The sequence below is a fragment of the Bubalus kerabau genome, chromosome 2 (assembly GCF_029407905.1).
Source record: "Bubalus kerabau isolate K-KA32 ecotype Philippines breed swamp buffalo chromosome 2, PCC_UOA_SB_1v2, whole genome shotgun sequence".
Lineage (NCBI taxonomy): Eukaryota > Metazoa > Chordata > Mammalia > Artiodactyla > Bovidae > Bubalus > Bubalus kerabau.
The window spans coordinates 70,807,499-70,830,305 of NC_073625.1; the positions used below are offsets into that span (position 1 = coordinate 70,807,499).

The 22,807-nt window shown below is 36.9% G+C and overlaps 1 protein-coding gene across 12 annotated transcripts in view; it reads left to right on the top strand.

Annotated features, from left to right (window-relative positions):
• Positions 1-22,807, top strand: part of ROBO2 (roundabout guidance receptor 2) — a 666,758-nt gene that overhangs the window by 56,032 nt on the left and 587,919 nt on the right. For 11 of the 12 annotated variants that reach the window (XM_055567812.1, XM_055567814.1, XM_055567817.1 and 8 more), the window contains exon 2: positions 14,229-14,555. In XM_055567812.1, coding sequence (XP_055423787.1) covers positions 14,229-14,555 — 327 coding nt within the window. Of the gene's footprint in view, positions 1-6,228; positions 6,360-14,228; positions 14,556-22,807 lie in introns of all 12 variants that reach the window. The other variant, XM_055567819.1, reaches the window with a different exon arrangement.

A 22,807-nucleotide genomic window follows, 5' to 3' on the forward strand; every position in this document is an offset into this window, starting at 1 on the left:
GTCTTTTTCTGGAAACCCATTCATGGTCTGCACCAGATAAATACCAATGGTCTTTAGAAAATTAAACATTTTTAAACAGTTCAATGAGGTTGGAGACTGTTTCATTGCATCATCTTTTGTAAAGCCAAATGCAATTTTAAACCACATGAAAATATTATAAATATGACAGTAAGAAGCTAAATTTCAAAGATATCTTTCTGAAATATTGTTTTTATCACTATAAGGCAAATCTGCATAACCCATGGAAACCTCTGATTTGATGGCAAATCACTCTTGAAAGAATGCCTTCAACCATGGGAAGACATAACAGATTGATTTGAAATAGTTTTGGATGAATGTCCAGGTTAATGTGTTATCTCCTCACTGAATTGTTGGAAAATGAATTTATAAAGTAGGAAATTATTATTTTTTATTTCTCAGGAGGAAATCATTACTATAAGCTTACTGGAAACTTAGAGACTTGTGGTTTCAAAATTTCTCTTCAATTTTATATAGGTATTCTCATGTATTTAACCTCTGCTTTTGATTGCTTTCTGCTTTTGTTTCTAATTTACCCAAACTAGTCCTGCCTTCCCTCTGGTGTTCAGTCATTTGGGCCCACCTGCTCACAAGAGGTCAGTGGCTCAGTGCATTGGATGTAGGCAGCCAGATAAATGAAATATTACAATGAGAAATTAAAACCTTTGTAATTAAGACACTGAATAACATGAGGCGGTAAAGAAGAGGGAATACGTGTTCCACTTTTAATATTTTCAGTAATCTCTTCTACGAACACAGAAAAACCTGAAATACAATTGTGAAATTCAGAGAAAACGTTTTATGAAGTCAGCCTTAGTTACCTTATCCTGAAGTAGCAAATATTCACACTGAATAAGGAAGGAGATTTTAAATATCTTTGACTAAGTTTCTATTATAAATAATTGATGGGCAGTTTACTTATAAGATAAGTATCTATGCTTTGCCAGTTGGTCTTTGGTTTAAATGATTTATAGCACTGTGTATTTATTGGCTATGTAAATAAATTTAACAGAACTTTAAGAGGAAATGCCAGATGTTACATGAACTGCTTTTTAAACATAAGCTTTTAAATTATTGATAACCTTTGGAGGGTGCTCTAAGAAAGCATTTTGACACCCATTGCTTTTTGATAGTGGACATAACACCTATGACAGGCAAACCTTTCCAATCTCTACTTATATTAAAAGTGTGAACATTAATCTGTAGTGTGTATCTTTAAAAATGTCCTCTGTGGTAGTAAATTTAAATTGCTACCTATTATCTTTTCTTATGGGTATGTCCATTATGATGTGACAGCCATAAAGAGTGTAATCCTGTTATAAAACAATGAACTTGTCGCAATTTCCTCTTCTAGTTGCCTCAGTTTTGGGGTTAGAAATGGTACCATAAGGAAATTTAGGTAACTTGCTTAAGGTCACATCCCTAATGACACAAGGGCAAGGAAAAAAAAAGTGAAGCAAAGTAAAACAAATAAAAAAAACCCAATAACAGAAATCTAGTACTTAAGACTTTAGTTTATTAAAAAAAAATTTATTTATTTGGCCATGCTGGGTTTTAGTTGTGGCATATGGAATCTTTAGTTGTGGAATGTGGGAACTAGTTCCCTAACCAGGGATGGAACCCAGGTCCCCTGCATTGGGAGCATGGAGTCTTAGCCACTAGACCATCAGGGAAATGCTGAGACTTTTTATTTTAGACTTTTATATCTTTTTCTATTTTTTAAAATTTCTTTTTAATTGGAGGATAATTGCTTTACAATGTTGTTGGTTCCTGCCATACAACACCATGAATCAGCCTTGAGTGTACATATAGCCTCTCCCTCTTGAGCCTCCCTCCCGCCCTCCCCCTACCCCACCTCTCTAGGTTGTCACCCAGCACTGCATTGAGCTCCCTGTGTTCTACAGCAACTTCTACTAGCTGTTTGTTTTATATACGGTAATGTATATTTTCAATGCTACGCTCTCCATTTGTCCCATCCTCTCCTTCCCCTGCTGTGTCAAGTCTGTTCTGTTTGTCTTTGTCTCTATTCCTGCCCTGCAAATTGGATCACTGGTACCATTTTTCTAGATTCCGTATATATGTGTTATATGCAGTATTTTTTTTTTTCTCTTTCTGACTTACTTTACTCTGTAACAGGTTCTAGGTTCATCCACCTCAGTTCCACTGACTCAAATTCATTATTTTTTATGACTGAGTAATTTTCCGTTGTTTGTATGTATCATATCTTCTTTATCTATTTATCTGTCTATAGGCATTTTGATTGCTTCCATGTCCTGGCTGTTGTAAATAGTGCTGCAGTGAACACTGGGGTATGTTTGTCTTTTTGAGTTATGGTTTTCACAGGGTTTATGCCCAGTAGGGGGATTGATGGGTCATACTCTTGAGAACCCTATATGCACATCAGGAAGCAACAGTTAAACTGGACATGGAACAACAGACTGGTTCCAAATAGGAAAAGGAGTATGTCAAGGCTGTATACTGTCACCCTGCTTATTTAACTTTATGCAGAGTAAGTACATCATGAGAAACCCTGGGCTGGAAGAAGCACAAGCTGGAATTAAGATTGCCGGGAGAAATATCAATAACCTTAGATATGCAGATGACACCACCCTTATGGCAGAAAGTGAAGAGGAACTCAAAAGCCTCTTGATGAAAGTGAAAGAGGAGAGTGAAAAAGTTGGCTTAAAGCTCAACATTCAGAAAATGAAGATCATGGCATCTGGTCCCATCACTTCATGGGAAAAAGATGGGGAAACAGTGGAAACAGTGGCTGACTTTATTTTTCTGGGCTCCAAAATCACTGCAGATGGTGACTGCAGCCATGAAATTAAAAGACGCTTACTCCTTGGAAGGAGAGTTATGACCAACCTAGATAGCATATTCAAAAGCAGAGACATTACTTTGCCAACAAAGGTCAGTCTAGTCAAGGCTATGGTTTTTCCTGTGGTCATGTATGGATGTGAGAGTTGGACTGTGAAGAAAGCTGAGCACCGAAGAATTGATGCTTTTGAACTGTGGTGTTAGAGAAGACTCTCGAGAGTACCTTGGACTGGAAGGAGATCCAACCAGTCCATTCTGAAGGAGATCAGCCCTGGGTGTTCATTGGAAGGACTGATGCTAAAGCTGAAACTCCAGTACTTTGGCCACCTCATGCGAAGAGTTGACTCATTGGAAAAGACTCCTTTGCTGGGAGGGATTGGGGGCAGGAGGAGAAGGGGACGACAGAGGATGAGATGGCTGGATGGCATCACCGACTCGATGGATGTGAGTTTGAGTGAACTCCGGGAGTTGGTGATGGACAGGGAGGCCTGGCGTGCTGTGATTCATGGGGTCGCAAAGAGTTGGACATGACTGAGCAACTGAACTGAACTGAACTGAACTGAAGATAGTTTTATTCCTAGTTTTTAAGGAATCTCCATCCAGTTTGCCATAGTGGCTGTATCAATTTACATCTTCACCAACAGTGCAAGAGGGTTCCCTTTTTTCCACATCCTCTCCAGCATTTCTTGTTTGTAGATTTTTTGATCATGGCCATTCTCACTGGTATGAGGTGATATTTCATTATAGACTTTCTATTTTAGATTTATGCAAAATATGGAAGAAGGAGGAGTGATAGAGAAGAAATACAAAGCATGGACTGACAGCTAAGGCAAAGTATTCTAGTCTCAGGTTTGGGGAAAGAAACTTCGATTATTGTTTCTGTATTTTTTCCCTCCTTCTCAACTATAAAATGGGGTTTTAGACAAGAGGGTCTCTGGTAGCTCAGGGTTTCACCTAGTTGAACCTAGAAGATGGGGTATGTGGGGATGATACTAGATGCCGTACTGTACAACTGAAACTTTCAGGGTTAAGGCTGCCAAGTTTGAGATTAAATTGTCTTCAGTCTTTGTCAATTCCCTTTCATACCCTTGGCCCTTTAGTTTTATGACATTAAAAGCCATTTAGAATTTTTGTAATAAGTAGTATTTATCAGTCTCAATTTAATTTTGATATCTTTTCTAGTTTAAACTTTAAAAAAAAACAACAAAAAAAAAGCACTGCTGTGTTTCCAGAAGAAACAAGAATTTTATGTCTTTAGTTCATTGCCAAATTAGATCATCTCCTGAGAGAGTCTTAATAAGGTTCGAATGCATAAAACAGCCTTTGTGTTTTCCAAACATAAGCTTTCTCACCACATCTTATCACATCATAGGAAAAAGAGTTTTTTATATCCCTTTTGTATTTCCCCTCTCTCACAAAGGAAGTACACTGGAACTTTATCATCAGGAAAAATTCAAGGACAGTAAAGTTCTAAGTACAGACTTGATTAGCTCACTGATCAATGTGGATAGCATTAGTAATGGTACTGAGATATGTTTCTTTCTGTGGAGGAAATTTTGAATAGGGTTTATTTTGGTAAAATGGAAACCAGTAACAGCTTTAATCCTTTTGAAATCTAGTGTAAAGTGATCAGCCTGGTCTAGCTAAAATTTACCATGCAGAAAAAATTACCATAAGAGTGACCTCAGAAAAGAGATACTTGTCAATGTGATTCATTTTAAGAGTCATGTTTTGAAAGAACATCTGTACTAGTTTATAGAAGAGAAATAGAAGATATACTGGATGCTTACTACATCTGTATGTGTGATTTCTTTTAATCATCTAAACCAAATCGTGAGTCTTTGGTCATCTGATTTGTATCGTGTAAAAGTGAGGCATAAATATTTGCCTGTCAATAATCCATTCCTTTTGGAGAAGGCAATGGCACCCCACTCCAGTACCCTTGCCTGGAAAATCCCATGGATGGAGGAGCCTGGTAGGCTGCAGTCTATGGGGTCGCTAGGATTCGGACACGACTGAGCGTCTTCACTTTCCCTTTTCACTTTCATGCATTGGAGAAGGAAATGGCAACCCACTCCAGTGTTCTTGCCTGGAGAATCCCAGGGACGGGGGAACCTGGTGGGCTGCCGTCTATGGGGTCACACAGAGTCAGACACGACTGAAGCGACTTAGCAGCAGCAGCAGCAATCCATTCCTTTAATCTTACCACACCACCTCTTTTTTAGTAATGGGTCATCCAAGCTTCACTTTTCCATGTTGTACTGTGTACCTTTCAAACTGGTGGGGGGATACCTTCAGGAAGTATCTCTGGTCACATGCAGAACTGGAATAATCATAGAAAAATCTTGTCACCTTATTTTACTATTTTTTAAAAAATAGTTTGTTAAAACATATTTTTATGCAAGTAAAAATGTTAGTCACTCAGTCATGTCTGACTTTTTGAGACCCCATGGACTCTAGCCCACCAAGCTCTTCTGTCCGTGGGATACTCCAGGCAAGGATACTGGAGTGGGTAGCCATTTCCTTCTCCAGGGGATCTTCTCAACCAATGGATCAAACCCGGTTCTCCTGCATTGCAGGAGAATTCTTGATACCATCTGAGGCACAGTTGCCACGCATTATAATATATGTAAGAAAAATAGCCACTGCGCAGAAATTTTATTGGAGGGAAAATTCGGAGAAGTTTGAAAAGTGTTGCTTAACTAGATATAACTATTGAATATATGAATGAAAAGTAAAGCTTAGAGCCAAGAAATAATATTTTCCAATTGAATAAGGAGGCAGAAGCAGTTTACTTTCAAATACAAGAAATGGAATCAAAAGTATTCTAAGTGCTTTGTCCTCCTTTATTTTATTCTGAAGACATAGTTCTATAGCACTCACTGCAAATGAGTGGTTTTTTACTAAATAAAATTAATTTGAAATATATTCATGAATTAATGATTTTTTACTTCACCTCTAATTCTTCAAAGTTTAAAGTGCTAATAAACTATTAAATTTATTTTTTTTTACTAAATATTTTACTAAAATCATTGCAAAATGATTGTTTGAGAGTCTCTGAGAAGCAGAAATAATCCATTATGTAAATTTGGGTGCTTAGAAGACTATTCAAAGATATATGTTTGTTCAGTTTACTAATTTGATGTTTCTGTGGAGTGCTTGCATCTAGCCAGGTCTAAGTGCATGCACTTCTCCTAGTAGGCATGCTATAACTGCAGCTTCTCAGACCCTTCCACTTGTAGAGACCAAGAATCTCCATTTTAAAGAAATATCCCAGGTGATTTTGATGCTGATAGTCTGAAAATCACGCTTTGAAAAAACAAAATCGTCTCTGGCTGTATTGCCACTGTGCTCATGCTCAGTTGCTCAGTTGTGTTGGACTCTTTGCAGCCTCATGGACTGCAGCCCACCAGGCTCCTCCTTCTGTGGAATTTCCCAGGCAAGAACACTGGAATGGGTTGCCATTTCCTTCTCCAGGGGATCTTCCCAACGCAGGGATTGAACCCACATTTTCTGCATTGGTAGGTGGATTTTTTACCACTGCACCACCTGGGAAGTCCTTATATTGCCACTAGAGTCATTTATTTGACTCATTTTATTAAAATGAGTTTCGGAAGGGGTTTCGCAATTAGTCACATTGTCATGTGCATGCTTCACTTAAACTTTAGCATTTTCAAAAGCCTAATACATTTTAGATGAAAGGCCTGGAGTTCTAATGCTGCCTCTATCAGCTATTCAGTTATGGACAAGTCACTTCACTATTGTATAGCTTGCTTGCTTATACGGTAAAAATAAACATTTGAACATTCACCTATAGTGCCCTGTGACTCATTTTCTATGTCTTTATAATAGTTAAGAACTGTTGAATACAAATTAAAACTTGGCTATTTTATTGCACAATTCATAACTGAGATCTAAAATGATGTTCAGACGTGCTTTAACTGCAAGCAAAGTTAGAATTGCAGATAGTTATTCTGATGCAGTGCTTAGCTGTCTGACCAATAGAGATCCTGAATATTTCCCATGATATGAGCAAAGTGTTTTTTTCCTCTGTTGAAGTATATTTTTTTTCATGTGAAATCTGGAGAAGAAAGTTCTATGGTCCGGTATAAAAAATAAACCAAAGTTATTTTTGGAAATTAGTAAACAGGTGCTCTAGAGCAGGATTGGTAAGCTTTTTCTGCAGTCAGATCTCAATATTTCAAGCTTTGTAGACAATACATGGTCTCTTTCTTCCTTCACCTTCTGCTTTTTTCTTTGTTCCTCCTCCACTTTTTTTTTTTTTTTAAGCAACAGGTAAAGCATGTTAAGCTTTAGCTCAAGATCACATGAAAACTGTTTAGAGCAGTGCTTCTCGAACTTTGCACATATGCATTGCCAGGGAATCTTTAAAATGTAGATTCTGATGCTCTGGGTCTGGGATTAGGCTGGGGATCCTGTGTTTCTGATGTCCTCTTGAATATCAAAGCTTTAGAGGCTAATAGCATTTCATGTAATGAACAGCCCCCTCTACTGTTCAGTTTTCAATCCCCAGTGACTAGCGTCACTGACTTAACGGACTTGAGTCTGAGTGAACTCCGGGAGCTGGTGATGGACAGGGAGGCCTGGCGTGCTGCGATTCATGGGGTCGGAGAGTTGGACACGACTGAGTGACTGAACTGAACTGAACTGAACTGACTAGCTGACAACTCAGCTATTTTTGTTTTTGTATTTTAAACAAACAATGGGGTTGTTTTGGTCATAGTAGTTTAGTGATTCTTCGTAATTTTAAAGCCTCAGACCTCTGAAAATTTATTGAATGTTGTTGTCCCACTAGCCACCTCTCCCTCCTGCCCACAAAAAAATACCCGTTTTTATGCACAATTTCAAAAGAATTCCCAGACCTATCAAAGGCTTATTCATCTTACAGGTCACTTCTAAGGTTGTGTAATGTCTGAATTTAAGAGAGTTCAAAATTAATTCCCTCACTTTTAATAACATCTTAAAATTTACATTGAAACTGTGTTTTTGCATGGGCTTCCCTGGATGCTCAGTGGTAAACTGCCGGGGTCCAGCCCCGGCTGATCCAGGGTATTCGAAGCAGGGACGGCGTCGGCGACCTATTTAATTATTTATTCATCAAAGATATAAAGAGTAATAGAATAAGGATAGCTCAGTGAAGAAATTCAGTGGAGAAAAGCGGCTGAAATAAGGATAGCTCAGTAAGAAAATTCAGTAGAGAAAAGAAGCTGAGTGGCTTGGTTTACGCGGAAAATCAATATAACCCGTGACACCAGGTTAGCTCTGACCACGGAGGCCACAGGCGCCCTCTCGAATAGCGGAAGGTGCCCCACCTTAGACACCTTCTCGAGTGGGTCTTAGAAGCCCAGACAAATAAATGGTCGCAGAGGACATCCGCGCTCCAGATGGACACTCAGCTGGAATTTGGGAGAGAGAGTGACATGGGGAGATCAAGTTTCAGTGAACAAGGCCCGCAGTTTATTTTCCAAAGTAGTTTTTATACCTTAAGTTATGCATAGAGGATAATGGGGGAAGGGGTGGAGTCATGCAAGGACAGCAGTTCCTGGTTCTAATCTAAGCCAGGCTTTCAAACTTATCATATGCAAAAGTTCAGGTGATTGACATCATCTTCTGGCCCGGAGGCCTGTTAACATTTTAAGAAACTTATTTTTTTCTAAAGGTGATTATTCCAAAGTCAGGCACCAGCCTTCCAAAAAGCAATGGACAAAGCTGCATTTTACATTTCTATACACCCATTATATCAATCAATACACTGCCAAGGACACAGTAGGTAAGGAGTATGGAGACTTAGCAGCAAACATTGGCCCAACAAGTGAAAAACCCTTCACCAATACAATTTCTAATCAATCTTTTAACTACTCAAAGGAATCTGTGTTTAGGCAGTTTAGAACATCTCCTGCCTCTCACAGTTGGGAGGCTCTGAACAATCACATGTGGCCGGAAAAACCCATTCAGGCAGGCTAGAGGATTTCCAAAGGAGTTTGTAGGTTGAAACACTGTCACATCCAAGAATTATTAACTGGAGCTGTAAGCTAACTCTTTTTTCAGAGAGAGGTAGTGGGAGACAGCCCCCCGTAAAGTCAGAGGTGTAGGTGAAAGCACAAAGCAGAAAGTAGGCAGACTCTGGTTTTGGGGGTAGATGCTCGAGAATTTCCAGGGGGACTCCTGAGGCTCGATCCCGCCTTTGCGTATGCCGAGCCTCCTTCCTCATGACCTTTGTCATGGGCGGAGTGCCTCACGCTGGCTCCCGGCAGTGATAGAATTCCAGTTGAGCTATTCCAGATCCTCACTCAATATGCAATATGCCGGCTCCCAGCAGTAAACAGTCTGACAATGCAGGAAATGCAGGTTTAGATCCTTGGGTTGGGAAGATATCCTGGAGAAGGAAATGCAACCCACAGTATTCTTTCCTGAAAATCCCATGGACAGAGGAGCCTGGTGGGCTGCAGTCCATGGGGTCACAAAAGAATCAGGTCTCAACTGAGTGACTAAAGCACAACAATGTGTTTGCATATTTCCAATTCTGTCTACTTACCTATCTACCTACTTACATGTCTATCAACCACCTATCTGACTTGTAAGACCTTTTATTTTATGCCCTATTTGTTATTGCTCCCTGGTGATTACATTTAAAACGTAAAACTGTAAATGAGGAAAATAACCCAATTGTTGGTCAGAGTGAACCTGAATTGTTACAGTGCCTTGTATTAAATTTTCTCACAGTGCCTTTATGTATGACTTTCAAGAACTACTTTATTGAGATACTATCCATACATACTTTACTCATTTAAAGCATATAATAGTTTTTATTATTTTCATGGAGCTTTCCATCCATCACCGTTATCAATTTTAGAATATTTTCATCACTCCCCAAAGATTCTCCAGTCCCCCTTCACCTCTTGTCCCTATTTCCTACCCTAGACAACCACAAACCATTTTATTTCTACGAATTTAACTATTCTGGGCATTTTTGTAAGTGGAATCATTTTGTGACCAGCTTCTTTCACTTAGCATAATATTTTCAGGGTTCACTTATGTTAAAGTGTTTATCAGTGTTGATCAGTTTGATCATTTTTACTGTTGAATAACATTCCATTATGTGGATATGTAACATTTATTTATCCACTCATCTTTTAAGGGACATTGGGTTCTTTCCATTTTTAAAAAAATTATTATGAATAATGCTGCTATGAATGTTACAGTACAGTCATACACAGGTTTTTGTGTGGACATAAGGTTTCATTTCTCTTGGGTTATGGGCCAGGCAGTGGTATTGCTGGGTCATAGGTTAATTCCAAAACTTTCTGAGGAACTCCGGATCATTTTTCAAAGTTGCTGAATCATTTTGCATTCCCACCAGCAATATATCAGACACTGATTTTTTCAACATTCCAGACACTACTTTTCATTTTACATTTTTTGGATTATTGCCATCCTAGTGGATGTGAAGTGTGTCTCATGGTTTTGATTTGCATTTGACACATATGATGTTGAGCATCTTTTCATGTACTTATTGGCCTTTTGTCTACATTTTGGGATGAATGTCTTTTCAAATTCTTTGTCCACTTAAAAATTTGGTTATTTACACTTTTATTGAGTTGTAAGAGCTCTTTATATATTCTAGATATAAGTCTTCTATCAGGTATATGATTTGCAAACTTTTGATTCTGGGGGTTGTTTTTCCTTTTTCAAATCGTTTTTTCAAGGACAGATATTTTTGTTTCATACGATTTTTGTGTCATATTCAAGAAGGTTTTGACAAACGCAAGTCATAAAAAATTTTCTCCTATAATTTCTTTCCATTGTTTGATAATTTCAACTCTTACATATAGATTTTGAATTTTTTATAGCAGTGAAGTTACTAGAATCATACCTAAATGTGACAGCCCTAGAATAATTTACATATGTTATAGTAACAAGTGAGTAAAATTCTCTGAGAGCTTACTGGGCATGCTGGATTCGAAATTCTATTGCTAAGTTCTTTAGATGTTTTGCCTTTAATTTCCTTATTAGTCTATTCTCTTGTACTTAATTTAATGTGTTAGTATGTTTCAAGTCCTGTTCAGACCTTGTCCATGACAACTACCTAATAAGGCAGTGAACTATGAGATGCAGTAAATTAGCAGTCTAAAACATGGAGATGCAGGTTCTCTTGCAATTGGCAGGCTGGTTCTTTACCACCAGCACCACCTGGCAAGCCCTTAGGGCCTTAGTGCTTATAGTATATAACCTTCTTTATTATTGTGATTCAGGATGTGAGTCCCTGTCCGTTTTTAAATGCTTGGAGTCTCTGTTTTTTTTTTTTTTTTTTCTTTTAATTTTGTCCTGTGCACTGTAAATTACTCTTGCTTTAAATACCTAGTAGCTGTACTGTGTAAGTTCCTTCTAGAATCTGATGAGACAACAAATGGTCATCAGCAACCTTTGAAAGTTAATCCTTTTCAGAAATGGAAAAGTTCATTCACTACCAAATTAAATTCCCTTTATTAAATTAAAATACGAATTTCAAATTAATATTGAAAGTAAACTGGAAAAACATTGATGAGTAAATATTACTTTTGTTTATTGAGAAGAAATATGCTAATATTAGATGATTGGTTTGAAAATTGTAAGAACTTTTATTTATTTTTTTAATTTTATTTTATTTAACTTTACAATATTGTATTGGTTTTGCCATATATCAAAATGAATCTGCCACAGGTATACATGTGTTCCCCATCCTGAACCCTCCTCCCTCCTCCCTCCCCATACCATCCCTCTGGGTCGTCCCAGTGCACCAGCTTGTATCTAGATGGTCATTACATCTCCAGACAGATTTGTCTTAGCATTTCCTTTAGAATTATTTGCAGCAGCTGATGGTGCAGCAGCTGGTGGAAACTTTCCACAAATAATGACTTTTGACACTTTATAAATTAAAATATTCAAAACAACACTTTATGCAAAATTTTTGTCTTAAAATGCCAAATGGGTCCTTCTCTTTGTATTTCTTCTTTTAATGGTCCTGCTTTCACTGTAGGCAAAGGAAGGATGTTGGTACCTGCCACTCTTACCATATGGAATACCAAATTCTGTGTTTATTTTATGACGTACCTTGTATTTTCCTCCTTTTTTCAACATTAAGTGTTGTTTCTAAATGTCAGGTTCTTTTTTATTGTTCTCTGGGATATTGAGGTAACTCCCCTGTCTTTTTGCCTCCCTAATAGAGAATCTTTCTAATACACAGTTGGTCATGTCACCGCCTCCTAGAAATCAGTGAGCCATATAGAATGAAAGTCGCATTCCATATCATGTTATTTTAAGCCCTGTTGTCTTTGGCCATACGACCGCCTTTCACCCTCACCTTCCACGTTAACTTCCTCTCTGATTATGAAATATATTATACATGTACTATCATTTCTGTGTCTTTTTGCTCATGCTGTTTCTTCCGTGTGAATGTTTTTCTCCTTCTGTTGACATACTATTTTCATTCTTCACAACCCAATTTACTTTTTATTTTTAGTATTTTTATTGGAGTATAGCTGCTTTACACTGGTATGTCAGTTTCTGCTATACAGCAAAGTGAGTCATGTATACATATACATATATCCCCTCTTTTTTGGATTTCCTTTCTGTTTAGGTCACCACAGAATACCAATTAGAGTTCCCTATGCTATACAGTAGGTTCTTGTTAGTAATCTGTTTTATTCATAGTAGTTTATCTATGTCAATTCCAATCTCCCAGTTGAACCCCGCCCTTTCCCTCTTGGTATTCATGTGTTTGTTTTGTACATCTTTGTCTCTCTTTCTGCTTTTCAAATAAGATCATCTGTACCATTTTTCTAAATTCCACATGTATGTGTTAATATATGATATTTGTCTTTCTCTTTCTGACTTCACTCTGTATGACAGTCTGTAGGTCCATCCACTTCTCTGCCAGTGACACAGTTTCATTCTTTTTTATGACTGAGTAATATTCCTTTGTGTATATGTGCCATATCTTCTTTATCCATTCCTCTGCTGATGGACATTTAGGTTGCTTCCGTGTCCTGGCTATTGTACATAGTGTTGGAATGAACATTGTGGTGCATGTATATTTTTAAATTAATGTTTTCTCTGGGTATATGTCTAGGCATGGAATTGCCGGGTCATACAGTAGTTCTGCTTTTCGTTTTGGAGGAACATTCATACTTCTCCACAGTGGCTGTAACAATTTACATTCCCACCATCTGTGTAAGAGGTTTCCCTTTTCTCCACACCCACTTCAGCATTTATCATTTGTAGGTATTTTGATGATAGCCATTCTGATTGATGTGAGGTGATATCTCATTGTAATCTTGATTTGCATTTCTCTAATAAATAGTGATGTTGAGTAGCTTTTCATGTATTTATTGGCCATCTGTATATCTTCTTTGGAAAAATGTCTGTGTAGGGTCTGCCCATTTTTCTGGAGAAGGAAATGGCAAACTTTTCCAGTCTTCTTGCCTGGAAAATCCCATGGATGGAGGAGCCTGGCGGTCTACAGTCCATAGAGTCACAATTGTGTTTTGATGCTGAGCTACTTGAACTATTTGTATATTGTAGAGATTAATCCCTTGTCAGTTGCTTCATTTGTACATATTTTCTCCCATCCTGTGGGTTGTCTTTACAACCCAATTTAAATGCTACCTTTTTTGGGAGGAAACCTCTTACTATGCTCTAGTTAAAGTTGAGATTACTTTTCCAGATCTTTTCCTATAATGCATTTCTTGGACTGCCATGCAACACTTCTTTCAGCATAGTGATTTAACTTGAGTTCCTCAGTCAGAGATACCTAGGGTCAAATCCTGGCTCTGCTGCTTACTTCTTCCACAGTTGTGGGAAATTTATGTTGGTAAATTTCTTCCTCATCTCTTGAATGCAGTTAGTTACTGTTTGTATATAATGTTCCAGTCTTTTATTGTGTTAGTTCTCATAGCACAATGCCAGCGTGATAAGTGGTTTATATATGTGTATTCTAGGTACTTGCCCACTTGACTTTCTCTTTTAGTAAATAGTAAGCCCTTTGAGGACAGGAAATTAACGTGACTCATCTTAGTATCCTTTCCATTTTACTGGTTCCAAAAGAAAATTTCATGCTGTCTTTACTTTTGTTTGAAATGACTCATGGAACATGTTAAACCTAACTCATCAGAATTGAAATATTAATTTATTGCTATATTGTCTTGTTCCACAAGGAACTTGGGGTGACTTACGAGATGCATAAAGAACAAAAGACTGAAACATAAATAAAATGGTAGTAAGTGCATTTTGAATGATTGAATAGTTTAATTTCATCCATGTGAACCCAAGTGAAACAAAAGCTATAGATAAGGAAATATTAATGCTTGTCTTCATTTTGTCCCGTTTTGTAGGATCTCGTCTTCGCCAGGAAGACTTTCCCCCAAGGATCGTGGAGCACCCTTCCGATGTCATTGTCTCTAAGGGAGAGCCCACTACTTTGAACTGTAAGGCCGAGGGCCGGCCAACGCCCACCATTGAGTGGTACAAGGATGGTGAGCGGGTGGAGACTGACAAGGATGATCCCCGGTCCCATAGGATGCTTCTGCCCAGCGGATCCTTATTCTTCTTGCGCATTGTGCATGGGCGCAGAAGTAAACCGGATGAAGGAAGCTATGTGTGTGTTGCAAGGAACTATCTTGGTGAAGCAGTGAGTCGAAATGCATCTCTGGAAGTGGCATGTAAGTACACTTAATGAATCTCATAAATGGCATGCACTTTGACTTATTTTTAGTAAGCTTTGATTTATTCCCATGGGTGGTTAATACCTAAAGAATAGAAGTCAACATTTTGACTAATTTGTATTGTACCTTCTCCAGAGAAAGCTCATCAAAATAATGTATAGCCAAGGTGTTGCAATAGAATTATTTATTGAGCTGGCCAAAAAGTTTGTTTGGATTTTTCCAATATAGCATACAGAAACCTGAACAAATTTTTGGCCATCCTAATATATTGAAAGAGTGTGGGTATTATATTATTATATTAAAGCAAGGTGGCAATGATGCTGATCATATTTTAAATTTGAATTTTTAATGAGATATAATCAAGTATTATGATCGGCAATGTTAAAGACTTTATGTGTAACGTGGCATCAAATATAATGCATAAATTCATTATTGTACCTATTTCTGTTCTGTTTATATGTATCTATTTTAATATATTTATACATATTTTTAATATCTAATTTTTATTGGGCAGCTTTAAAATGAATATACTCTTTAGGTTATATTAACTCTTTTGCTTCCAGGGTAAATTCAGAGATCATTACCCAAGGCATGTAGGGGAAAATATACTAACAAAAGCAATTATATTTTTTTTTTATTAAAAATACACTAGAGAAGAAAAGTGATTTTTGTTTATAGTCAAAATGTTCATATATAGGAAGATCTTGCTCAGATTTTATAATCAGTAATAGCTAATGATTTGTCCTGCCTTTGACACTTAAGATTATATTTGTTTATTAATCATGTAGCCCAAATAGCACTGGTAAATCAATATATCAAGACTTTGCATCTATTTGACAATTGACTCCATACCTTTATTTTTTGAATGGTTTTCAAGAACAAATTTCAAAATACATTAGATTTGTTTTCTGGTTTGTACGTAAGGATTTGGTGTCACAATTGAAACAGCATCATATGATTTTGGTATTCTCTATTTTGAAGAAATATTTTATCAAGAATTATTTGTGAATAAGATGGCAGTAATTGAGTTTTAAAAAATTCTGTGCTTTTCAACTTCTTGCATGTACCAGTAGGTGTTCATAGATAACTGAAGTATTTCAGAATGCATGAGTCTATTTTTTTTCTTTACATAGCTAAAATGGGAGTCCTGGATATAATATTTCATGGGCTCATGTCTACAATTAACTGATACTATACTCACAAGCTATATGGTATTACATGATTATAAAACTTGTATATATATGTATTGAAATACTCAACAATATATCATTATCTTTATATATGAAAGCATCTTTTAGTAAAAAAAATCATACAATTTCTTAGCTGGCTCAATGAAAGTTTTTGCTCTTTAGCATCCAGTATTTAAATTTATGGTTTGTACTAGGAAATCTGGAACCCGCTCCATGCTTGAAATGTGTAAGCCCAATAGGAAAACACTACACGAATTCTAAAACCCTAATTTATTCTGTGAAGTACTTGTACTTTGAGATATAAGCATTAGAACTTGTGCTAGCAATGCCATTTTGTACCAGATCAGGTTAGATCCCTGGATCTGGGAGATCCTCAGGAGAAGGTAATGGCAACCCACTCCAGTATTCTTGCCTGTGAAATCCCCTGGCGGGTTATAGACCATTGCAAAAGAGTCAGAAATGACTTAGCTAATAAAACAACAATAAGCTAAGTAATTTCATTTTTATAACTTTCTTTTAAAAGCAGTTAGTGTAAATGCAGTTTAGTGAGATATATACCCAGAACCTCAAGAAAGCAAATATTCTAAACTGCCTATTTTTGTTTTGAATTATCTTATTTCTGGAACATTTCAAACATATCAAAATATTTCAATGTCCATTCTATTGACTTTTCCCTCCACAGGATCCCTTTATAGTAAATGTAACAGGCATTATTTTTTTCCTTTTATAAATAGAATGAAACCCCTTATGGCTGGGTGACCAAGACTCAGACCATAAGTTAATGGGGAATTCAGGATCAGGGCATGTTTGTTCTAATTTTCAGTTTTAGAGGATTATGCCATATTTGGAAAAACAATCAAATGAAATCTGGCTCATTTTATATTAAAAAATAAAGAAGTTTTAATTAAAAGTTTTATTTTATCTACTCAATAGCAAATAATGCTTTTTACTTTTTTAATTGAAGTATAGTTGATGTGCAATATTATAGCCATTTCAGGTGTACAATATAGTGATTTACAATTTTTAAAGGTTAAATTTCACTTATAGTTGTTATAAAATATGGGCTGTAATCCCTGTGTTGTAATATATATCCTGTTAGCTTATTTATTTTAAGCAAATAACTCTATTTTTAATCCTTAACTTTCTTCTTAATATTAAATTTTATATAAATCAACCAGTCACTTTTTTGTTGGACAGCTATAAACTTATTTTATTTTCTGAGCCTTAACTCTCTTAAAATTGCTTCTAACACACATGCACCTTGCACTTTTATTTAACTGAAAGGATTTCTCTCTTTCCTAGTTGTGTCATTAATAATGAATCAAACTGTTTGAGAAGAAAAATTTGAAACCATGATTTTTTTTTCATGTAATGTGGAAGTAGCATTTTTCTTTATTTTTTAAATCAGTAAGCTTTGAGGAATGCTAAAAAATGCTTCTGACTTAGAGAGGAGAACAGGACGGATTCTAAATTGGATTCAGCTAGTGAATAAAATTCTTCCTTCTAATGCCCTGTCAACAGTTCATGCCATTTGAGCCAACACGAGATCAAATAATCTCCATTTATATGTGCTCATCCTTTTCCCATTAGCTCATCAGTATTCTTCCTTTCCTTGTGTGTTTCATAAAATGTGTTAATATGGAAATCTAGGTCAAAGCATTGTGATTTGTCAGTACTATTGATAACCAAGGTATATTTTTATAAACTGATAGGAGCCACCATGGGTCATATAAATGTCTGGCCTTCATATTTTAGGATACGGCATAATTGCTCAATTATGGCACATCTATTTATAAGTTGTTAAAGGAAAGAATGGAAGCCTGAAGACACTATGTATTTGCAGAACTGAAGGTAGCTTGATATGAGGTTGATGGCCAGCATGAGTCATGCGGTAAATCCTAAAATCTAGACTTTTTGCTACATAAAAGGCGAATGTTAGAAAGAAAATTGAAGATTAGGTTAAAGTGATGAAGATTGAAATCAGAGTAGAGTTAGAAGCGATAAAATCATTCAGAGAAAAGTATATGGTAGATTTTAAATTGGATGAAACAGTGAGGATTCTAAGAAGGAAATAGTTTGAATCATACTTACAAACTGTATCAGTTTGTGGTTGGTTTGGGAGATAAAGGTAATTCCCAGATGTTTTTGGTGGAGTGACTAGGTGTATTATGATACCTACCATAGAAAGGGATGGCAGATACAGGAGAAATAGCTCTAGCGGGAATAGGAAAGTGTAGTCAGTATCGTTGCATTGTTTGACATACCAATGAAATAATAGCAAGGTAAAAATATGCCATGTTCCATTAAGAAAAGAGCTCCTGGAATTGACAGGTCTTTCCCAGATGGAAGTTGTAGCCATGGGGGTAGATACACGTGGATGTGAATACCCAGGCAAGCTCTTTGTAGGGAGTGGTTGATAAGACCTGAGATCATTTTCATTGTTTGGAACCCTAACATTTAATGGCAGGCAAAGGAAAGGATTCTAGTGCAGGAGGCTCAGAGAAGGTATTGAGGTGCTAGAATATGAGAAATGGAGTGACAAGAAAAATAAGCAGATGATTTTAAGAAAGAGAAGTATTTGGCAATACAAATGCCACAGGGTAGTCTAATTAAAAGTACCTGTGGGCTCCAGGGATGGAAAGAAAGTACAGCAGCTCAAGAATGAGTGAGTAGGTGGTGAAGTTGGAGTGGCACATGACAAGTGCCTGTTCTTTCAAGAATTCAGATCTGAATTGGGTATGAGGAACCACAGCAGGGTATTCCAAGTTCTGCACTATTACCCTTTGTGATGGGGTAATTCCCTGTTGTAGGAGCTCTGCTGTGCATCATAGAATATATAGCAGCATCTCTGGTCTTTACTGAGGAGTTGCCAGTAGGACCCCTGCAATCCAAGTTGTGGGCTTCCCTGGTGCTCAGTGGTAAGGAGTCCACCTGTCACTGCAGGAGACATGAATTCAATCCCTGGGAAGTTCCCCTGGAAAAGGAACTGGTGACCCACCCTAGTGTTCTTTCCTGGGAAATCCCATGGACAGAGGAGCCTGGCAGGCTACCGTGCTACAGTCATTGCAAAAGAGTTAAGACACAACCTGGCGACTAAACAACAACAGCCCAAGTCATGACAGCAAAATCTTTCTCCAGGTTCTGTCAAATGTCCTCTTGATGGGGCGGGGGCTGGGGAGAGGGTCAAAATCAGTTGAGAATTGATTTAAGTGTATATAAGATGCATTGGAGAAGGAAATGGCAACCCACTCCAGTGTTCTTGCCTGGAGAATTCCAGGGACGGGGGAGCCTGGTGGGCTGCCGTCTATGGGGTCGCACAGAGTCGGACACGACTGAAGCGACTTAGCAGCAGCAGCAGCAAGGTGCTTAAGAATATATGGATAAGTAGCAAACAAACTTATAAATTTTATTGTGAAATAATTATTGAGAAAAAATCTGGAATTTTTGACTCTGCTTCATCTTGATTTTCATTTCAAATTTCAACAGTCTTGCTTCCTGTTGTTAATGAACTGTGCAGTTTTATTGATAGCCATCTGTCTTAACTGATTGTATGGAAGTTAGCCTATTTTTTTTTTTTATCTTACTATATTTATTCTCTCTTGTTTTTTTCTTAAATACACAGTTCAGTTTATGAAAGGGAACAGTATAATGCTGGAAAAAACTGTTTAGAACTTATCATTGCAGAGGAGATTTGAATCACTTTGCTCGTATTTGTTTTTTTTATCTAATTGCTTTGGGGAAAAAATAACAACAACAACAACAAACAAACCAGAAAGTACTTTTTAAATCACTTGAACTCAAAGAAGGTTTTTAGCCAAGAAAAAAAAAAGTGATTTTTACATATTTAGAAAACAGAATTGCAGGGTCTACAAGTAAGGCACTTGGCACTGAAGAACTGAATACACAGTTTTCCGATGGGACCACCAAGAGAGCTGAGGCGTAACTGGTTCAGATAGAGTTTCAGTTTGAACTCCGATGCTCCCTGTGTTTGGAGCAGGAGGAGCTCGCGGGTCCTCACACAGATTGAGGCTGACTCTGATGCAGCCTGAGTCAGTGGCAGCCCCTAGAGATGGCAGCTGTAGCCCCAGGTGGTAAATATATGACAGCAGCTTGATCTATCGACCAGGGTAAGACGGGGTTCTGGCCTAAATGAAAATTCATGAAAAATTGATGAAGTCCCCAGATTATTTTTTCCGTTTCCTTTTCTTTGCACTGAGCCAGTGCAGAGAGGGGAGATTAAATGAGGTGCTGAACGCTTTAGTGGCAAAAAGGTTGTGGTTCAAAGGTCAGGGGTCACTTAGAAACCGATCTTTTTTTTTTTCTTCCCCTTATAAAGCAAAACTAAAACACAACTTTTCAGATTAGCTATGATTTACCTTTACTTTTATAAAATTAAAAAAAAATAGCTAAATGTTTGACAGTTGGCTTTTGATGCAACTACAAAAGAGAACAGATGTGGTTCATAATTCAATTGGGGAGCTGGAAATAGATGGAATTCCATGACTGTGGGGTGATTTATTTCTCTTCTTTCATTTTTTTTCTTTTTTTCTTTCCATTTTTTTGTTTCCATGTATGAAGACTCATGCCTCAAGAAAGTCATTTAGAGAAGGAAAAGGTCTTGCATTATTTATAAGTCACAGATTGCTAGGAGAGCAGAGCTATGGAACACTCTACAAACATAATGATCCTGTTTACTTTAAATCTAAAACTAAATTGATGTTTTATCTGTACAAGAAAGAAAGGTTATAGAAGTAGACTGACTTTAGTAACAGAGGTCACAGGTGGCATTAAAAATGAACACAAGGTGAATTGTTTCATTGATATTTCCTAATAAATATGTAATTTTTTTTCTTTTTCTTTTCTTTACTTTTAGCTGTAAATGAATGTTATCCAGACAAAATACTTCTATGCTCCAAAAACACATGAGATAAATTGAGAAAAGGCTGAGCCATGGAGAACTTTTTTAAAAAAAATAATACTTTATTGAGATATGTTGTTGTTCAGTCACGAACTCATTTTGACTCTTTGTGACCCCATGGACTGCAGCATGCTAGGCTTCCTTGTCCTTCACTGTCTCTCCAAGTTTGCTCAAATTCATGTCCATTGAGTCAGTGATTCTATCTAACCAGCTCATGCTCTACTGCCAGTTCACATATTATTTACCCGTTTAAAATATACAATTTAATTTTTTTTTAAGTGTATTCACTGGGTTGGGCAACCAATACCACAATCTAATTTGAACATTTTTGTCACTTCTAAAGGAAATTCTGTACCCATTAGCAGCCAATTCTCATTCTCCTGCATCCCTTCTGCAGTATCCCCAAGCAAACCCTGATCCATTATCTGACTCTATATGTTTGCCTGCCTTGTGCATGTCATATAAATGAAATCACACAGTATATGGTCTTTTTTGATTAGCTGCTTTTCCTTAGTATAATGTTTTCAATGATCAACTTTGTTGTAGGATATATCAGTACTTTATTTATTTATATTGTTGAATAATATTCTATTGTGTGAATATACCACATTTTTCCATTCACTCATACATTGATGGGAATTTGGGTTTCCACTTTTTGTCAATTATGAATAATGCTGCTATGAATATTCTTGCAAGTTTTTGTGTGACCTATGGTTTCATTTGGGGATTCTCTTGGGTGTATAGCTAAGAGTGGAATTTGGTTAGTCATATGGTAACTTAACTTTTTGAAGACTTATATGTAACTTTTAAGTGTAGATAAAACAGTATTTAGTAGTGTTATTGAATACAATGTACCTAGCACCCCTCTTTGTATAAAGCATAGCTATAAACTATTGTCAGTATTTGATGAAATATTATTGACTGGCCGGCATATTATACTTCCTTGTGGTACATGTCCATATTTTAATATATAATTTAATTAATTAAAATATGAATTAGTTAATTATGTGAAGTCACTGGCTGGTCGGTCATGAACTAGGTCTTTGACCTAGTTATTTAATTCACGTAGGTATGATTTGATGAAATATATTCTGAAATTACTTCCCTTTGTGAAACTTTTTACCAGACCATGTTGATTTTGGCCCCAGTTAAGTTGAATAATCTTGCTGTTTGAATCTTACTTCACTTTCTCCCACTTTTTTATTTGTCATGAAAGAGGAGACTATTCTGGCTTCTCAGGAGATGACATTATCTTTCCTAAGAATAACTGACATAACCTTTCCTGTTCCCATGTTATTTTTCCTTTGAAAAATCTTAAAAGTCTGTGTTTTTTTAATTTATTAGGAAGTTTTAGAATAATAAATTGATGGTAATTGCAATAAAAGTTGATTAATTCCAGGAGTAGGAAACCAATGTACTGCTCTCATGACACAACTTTACTAAAACAAGCAAACCTTTCTATTTAAATGTAAAGGAAGCAACTAGTCAAGTGAAACTGATTTTCATAGATCTTGACCAAGAAAAATAGAGGAGCCACTGGCTTTTTCATGATCACTTTATTTATATGAGTTCGTTGCTCAGTAGTGTCTGACTTTTTGTAACCCCATGGACTGTAGCCCACTAGGCTCCTCTGTCCATAAATTCTCTGGGCAAGAATATTGGAGTTGATTGCCATTTCCTCCTGCATGGGAATCTTTCTGATCTAGGGATCTAACCTGGGTCTCCTGCATTGCTGGCAGATTCTTCACAGGCAGAGTCACCAGGGAAGCCCCTATTTCTATATATTTCAACAGAGAATGAAGAGATTTTGTGGGGAGGGTATACAGACAACCACCGAAAACTACTCATACCTTAACATACTTGGTCCATGTTATGAAGTAAATAGTGGCCCCCTAATTCACATATTGAAGCTCTAATTTGCACTAATTTCTAGTACGTCAGATTATGACTGTGTTGGGAGATTGGGTCTTTAAAGAGAGAAATTAAAATGTAGCAGTTAGGGTGGGTCCTAATCTGTTCTAACTGGTGGTCTTATAAGAAGAGGATGTTTAGACACATAGACACCAAAGATGCCTGTGCACAGAGGGAAGACCGTGTGAGAACACAATCGGAAGGTGGTCACCGTCCTCAAGGAAGAAGAA